This window comes from Corvus moneduloides, chromosome 16 (genome assembly GCF_009650955.1).
Source record: "Corvus moneduloides isolate bCorMon1 chromosome 16, bCorMon1.pri, whole genome shotgun sequence".
Lineage (NCBI taxonomy): Eukaryota > Metazoa > Chordata > Aves > Passeriformes > Corvidae > Corvus > Corvus moneduloides.
Genome location: NC_045491.1, coordinates 10,100,153 through 10,106,152, shown reverse-complemented (window position 1 = coordinate 10,106,152; position 6,000 = coordinate 10,100,153). Strand labels below are relative to the sequence as shown.

Genomic DNA, 6,000 nt, shown 5'->3' with positions numbered 1-6,000 from the left:
CACTGCCATCCTCCTGGGCTTGGGTGTAAAGACAAACCCCTGGTCCCACAGTATGAAAGCTGGTGGTGGAGCTCTCACCTGACATCCTAGGTCCTGTGTTTGCTGACGCTGGTGCAGAATGCTCCAAGCTGCGTGCAGGAATGGAAACAGCAGCGAGCAGCAGGGCCTGATATCACCATCTGGAGACATTGCTTAGTGGTGGCCTCAGTAGTGCTGGGGGAATGGTTGTTGGACTTAGTGGTCTTGGAGACCTTTTCCAATCTAAACAATTCCATGATTCTATAACGCTATGTAGTAAGTCATCCTTATTCAAAGGGCTCTGTTTGAAATCTGGCATCAGCAATACAGAACATGTTGCATCTTTGCTGGTACCTCTTCAATCTGGTTTGCAAGACATCCTGGAGGACATGACCTTGGAGGCAGGCAGCATATCGAACCTGCATAATCTGAGCATGTCTGCACCAGTGGCAGCCTGTTGGGTACCGGGCAGTTAATAAATAATGAGGATGTCAAAGATGACAGCAGGAAAGTGGGAGCAGGTAGCAGCTTTGCAGCCAGCTCTCTGACAGCCGCTCGGCAACCTCCAATTACGAGGCGTGTGCCGGAGTTCATCCCGGCACGGTGTCCGGCACCGGGGAGTCGCGATGCGGCACCAGAGCAGCCTGTGGCACCGCACTGGCTGGGCAGCCCGAGGGCACGGGCAACAGGCTCTTTGAAGAGCAATGTGTATCTGCGGGAGCAAATCCCAAAACGCAGCGGGAGGCACCCGGCTACAGCAGCGCAGAGACACAGGGCAGCAGCTGCCGCAGGAGCCGCGCTCGCTGGTCTGTGGCGGGGTGTGCCAAGGGGGTTAACCCTGCTCGGAGCAGCGATGGACGCGTTTCAAGAGGCAGCTGGATCAGCTGAATATGAGAGTGGTTTCCTCGGGGTTTGCGGAACAGGAGCACACCGGCCCCGGTCCTGTACCGAGGCACGGGCGCTGCCGGGGCAGCTCCTCAGGGTATCAGCTGCTGTTCACAGGTGTGTCCTTCAAGGGTTGAATTACATCACACCACAACTCAAAGATTAAGAACCTGAGGTGTAATTGATCTTCTGATGGCTTTTTAAATATCTGGTGAGAGGGGGCTGCTTTCCAAACAGCAGAATCTACACCAAAATGATCTTGATTTGAATAAGTATTCCATCCTTGTTTGGTAAATACACCCAGTGTTAATGGTGCTTAATGGTGCCTGTAATTGGTGTCTAAAGTTATTTAAAAGTAAATTTACTAGAAAATAATTAGCAATTTTATAGTTCAGTACTTCCTAATTTTGTCGATAAAAGTTTTTCTGTGGTTTTTATCAGATGACACAATAGGACCATGCTGTGAAATAACCTTTTTTCAAACAAGCAGGAAATTGTGCACACAAAATAAGATAAAAGAATTTTCCTCCTAATTTCTTTGCCTGGCAGCCAGCCCTCTCTCAGCCCTCTTTTTATTAGCCACTGATTTATCCTTAATCAGCAGCAAGTGAAATCTCCCAGGCATTGCTTGGGGATTTGTTCTTTGTGACCTTGGGAGGTGCACCCCAAACTGAGAGGTCAGTGAGGAAAGCTCTCCCCCACACCAGGACCTGCAGGCTGGCCCAGGTGGTCCTGGTCCTGGTCTTCGTTCTGGTTCTGGCCTGCAGCATGTGCCTTCCCCAGCCCTTTTGGCTGTGGGGGCCACGGCCTGTGGGGCAAGTCACAGCAGCCAGCAGGGCTGGCAGGAGGCAGGTCACGGCCAGCGTTGTCCTGTTTTGGCTCCCACTCATGGGGTGTTGGTGCTGCTGGGGGGGGCAAGAGAAATGGAGCCAAGAAGTGCAGCTGCTACAATGATTTATTGTTTAGTGCTGTGGGTTGCAGGGTTCAGCTCAGGACAGTCACATCGTTCAGGTACAGAGACACTGATGGACAGAGACGCATTTGGGAGGCAGTGACAGCACAGCAAATAAGGTTCAGAACAGACCAACTCTCCATTACCAGTCTCTGAACCAGAAAGTACCAGCTTTTCCAGAATAATGAATCACTCAGTCTGTGTAAAAAAATTAAATATAATTTATGCTTTGCTAATTGAAACCAAATACAAAATTCAATTTCCTGTGTATTCTAATGCTGACATTTGAATAGTTTTTAAAAAAAGTGTTATTAACCTGACTCTCATTTGGCAGGCCACTTTCTGGCCAGATAGAAAATAATCCCCCCCATCCAGCCCCAGCTGCAGTGGGGCATCCACAGGGCGCATTTCCAAAGAACAAAACAAAATAACACCACCCATGCCCCCAGCCCATCCCAGGGTGACTGGCATGTCCCTGCTCCCTTCCAGCACTGCAGTGCTGGTAGCTGCACCTGGGAGAGAAGGGTTGGGGGGCTGGAGGGTCCTGTCCCACCATGCTGAAGTGGTTGGTGTCCATGGAGCAGGCACTCAGGGCAGAGGAGCAGGGTCTCACCTCCCAGTGGGCACCCATCAGCTCCTGCCGAGCTGGAGATGGCATCTGGTATAAAAAATAAACCTCTGAATATATGGCAGAAGTAACAGAAGTGAGCGTGGGGGGCAGGCGGGAAGGGCACAGCGAGCGCGCCCAGGAACCATCATCCCCCAGAGCTGAGCCCCTCCCAGAGCCACCAGCCCCAGCACCTCTGCTCAGCACCGGCAGGGCCAGCCTGACACCACACTGGGCATGCGCCACTCTGGAGACAGGCAGAGATTCCTAGATATCCCTCTGGTGAGGAGGACACTGGGCCTAGAGCCCCCTGTACTCCATTGAGCATCTTGCACCAAATCCAAATTATGCAACAGGTTTCATTTAGGACCTGTTCTGATATTTTAATAATGTGTGAAACACGGTAAGATTATTCCTATTATATACTTCCAATTTTCCTGTGGTAATTTGGGAGTTTGTGGGTTTGTGAAAACTGTGAAATGGCAGGAGCTGTTTTTAAATCTGACCAGGCTGATGGGAACTGATGTGACATCAGCAGGGACCTCGCAGCGCCCCTCCAGCATGGGCCACGCAGTAAATGGTCCAAATGGCTTCAGCTCTTCTCATCCAATCCAAGGCACTGGCACCATTTCACGGCGTAATGAGCCGCACAACAGGCCCTGGAACCCCGAGCAGGGTCAGCGTGTCACCCAGTGAATGCAACGGTGATTTCATCTGGTTAGCTGGAGCTGCAGGGAGTTCTTTCACCTTAATCAGAACCAAGTCCTGGTCCTTCCGCAGCAATCCCATTCTGCACCTCTGCTGGGGACCTGCCCAATGGGAGGGACCCTCATGTGGCTACACCCCAAGCTGGAGGTAATGTCAGCCCTCATCAGAGCAAAGAGAGCTGCCAGCAGTATCCGAGTGCCCTCAGGAATCACCATGCGAGGGACCATTTCAGCAGCTCTGCGTTTCACCTTTGCTCCCTCTTCTGCCTGGTTTCCCTCAGCAGTGGTGGTGGAACTGTGCAGTTGTGTGAAAGCGCTGCTCCTGTTCTCTGCTGGGCCCAGCAAACAGCTCTCATGACACTGGGGGATCGAGTGGGGATACAGGTTTATTCTACAGTTTCTACCAGGATTTGCAAATTTGGGTGACTGGGCCGTTTCCACTAGAAAGCACAGGTTTTGTGTGCTGAGCAGTGCTCGCCCTGGGAGTTGCTTTTTTGTAATTCTGAAGTAAGATGAAGGGGGCTTCCCTGTTCTGCGACCCCAGCTGTCCACAGCAAGCAGCAGGGATTGCGTTTTCAAGGTGCAAATGAATGGCAGTGCCAGGGGTCCTGACTGTCAGACCCTGTGCTGGGGCTGTCTGCAGGCCTCCACCCTGCAGCCACCCCTTCCGTCCCCACTGGCAACACCTGGCTCCAAACCATGGAGCAGGGCATGGCACAGCCTGGCCAGGAGGTGCTGTGTGGACGTGTGGTACCAGACTGTGCCTTGGCAGCCTGGCAGGGTAGTGGGAGCCTGGCTCACTCCTGGGGAGCCTGGGAATGTTCTTTCAGCTTCCAGCAAGGTGGGGACCTGGGGACCCAGTTCTGATCTCACTGAGCATCTCAGCAAAGAAGGAACAACTCTCTTCCAACAGGTGAGGTGCACCCATCAGTCAGAGGAGAATTCAGGCCAGGTGTCTGTGGCACTTGGTAAATTCTAGTTTTAGTGCAACAAGTAATTGAAACGTCTGGTGCAAATGAAGTTCCTGTACATAGATCCTTTGCAGCATTAACTGGCTTTATTCCTTCCACACACAAAGTCCAGTGTGCACGTGACTGCACATGGCCTGAATTTACCAGACCTGATGCTGCTGTTTGGGCAAAACTAAAGTGCAGGGCAGGAGAAATCAAATCTATGGGTTTGTCCCAGTGCTGGGTTTTGGGAACCACCCTCTCGCCCAGCTTGCCATGGCAGGAGGTCTGGTCCTGCCTGCCTGGCTTCAAGGGGGACACCAGCAGCAAAACGTTGACACAAAGCGCTCCATCACCCTGAGGAGCCCTGCTCCCTCTGCCTCCCCCTCCTCCCACCTGCCCCTGACCCCCAGCGTCGTGGCAGGGAGAACCAAGTGCAGCCCGAGGTGACAGGCCACTACAGTTCCAGAACTGGACATGTGGGGTGACTTCTGCTGCAGCCCTGACAAGACAAGAGCCTGTTACACACAGGGCTGAGCCTCTGGCCCCAAAAGAGTTTTGGGTCTCAAATGATGATTCACATCCCAAAAACAAAAAAGATTTTTTCCTGATTTTGTGGTTCTACTTATCACTTTCTTCCTGCTCCCACTGGAAATCTTGGCCTGTCATTTGGTAAAACATGACATTGAAGGGTTTGTAGAACTTCCGCAGTCTGTGGATGACGTCTGGGTCTATTTTGGGGTGAGTTCGACCTTTGGACTTGCCCAAACACCGGGGAGCACTGCTGTCCTCTGGCTTCTTTAGACAGGGAAACCCCTTTGTTTTATTAAAATAAAAATGCTTCTCTGTCACAATCCTCTTGAGGCCTAAGAAGTCCTGGACCTTGGCCATTTCCCCAGCTGGGTCAGTGATGAGCCTCTCACCACTGACAAACAGGATCTGGGAGAGGGGGAAGTACTGGAGCCAGTTTTCCAAGTGCAGGGCATAAATCCCAATGCGGATTGCACTCCAGGAGGCATCAATCAGCCCCAGAGTCCGGTTCTTGAAGGCCAGCACCTCAAAGGTGGGGATCTCTGGCTTCTTGGACAGAGTCTGTGTGTAGTCCGAGATGGCGCGGGTGACGGGGTTGCGCACCACCACGATCAGCTTCGTGTCCTTGGCCATGGAGTGAATGCGCCGCGGGGCCTCGTTGGTCACAAAGTAGCTGGGGGTCTTCTCCATGGTGATCTGGCCATCCAGCGTCTTGGGCATCACATTCCTGCGCAGAAGCAGAGGAGGTGGTTAGCGAGGGGCCAGGCAGGGGTGGGCACCTTGTGCAGGTGTTGGTGGGACATGCAGGAGGAGGGACGCTGTCACTCCTGTGTGACCCCCAGACCCAAGTCTTTCTGGCTTTGTTTCTTCTCAGCCCCTGGCCATGGTGGGCACCTAAAATGTAAAGTCAGCTTTGGTGACACATTATGCAGACAGTTTGCCATAGGCATATGTAGACCAAAGCTAATTGACACTAAACCTGCACAATACCTGCCTGTTCAGAAGCCATCTGCTCCCATTTGCTCAATTAAGCCTATTCACTCCAGAGCCGTGTACGGAGCAGTGCAGTTCGGATTACACAAGACCTTTTTGTTATGATGACATGCTTTTAAATGTCTCAGCTAATAAAACTTAATACAGAATAAGATCCCTTGCTTCTAGTACAATAATTAAATTTATTTACTATCTTGTGTGTGAGAAAGAATGACTTTTCTTTTATCTCTAATTCACATGCTCTGTCAATAATTAATTGCTGCTGGGTTTTGAGCTTCCTGTGCAAGCACTTTATTAGCCAAAAGGAATTTGCCTGCTGGATAAATTAGCATGTAGCAAGATTTTCCTGGATAGCAC

At 51.6% G+C, this 6,000-nt stretch overlaps 1 protein-coding gene across 1 annotated transcript in view; it reads right to left on the bottom strand.

Moving 5' to 3' along the window:
- Positions 1 to 1,840: 1,840 nt before the first annotated feature.
- The window catches only part of HS3ST4 (heparan sulfate-glucosamine 3-sulfotransferase 4), a 54,761-nt gene continuing 50,601 nt past the window's right edge, over positions 1,841 to 6,000 (bottom strand). Inside the window, exon 2 of the mRNA XM_032126160.1 lies at positions 1,841 to 5,377. Coding sequence (XP_031982051.1) covers positions 4,741 to 5,377 — 637 coding nt within the window. The 3' untranslated portion in view covers positions 1,841 to 4,740. The remainder of the gene's footprint in view (positions 5,378 to 6,000) is intronic.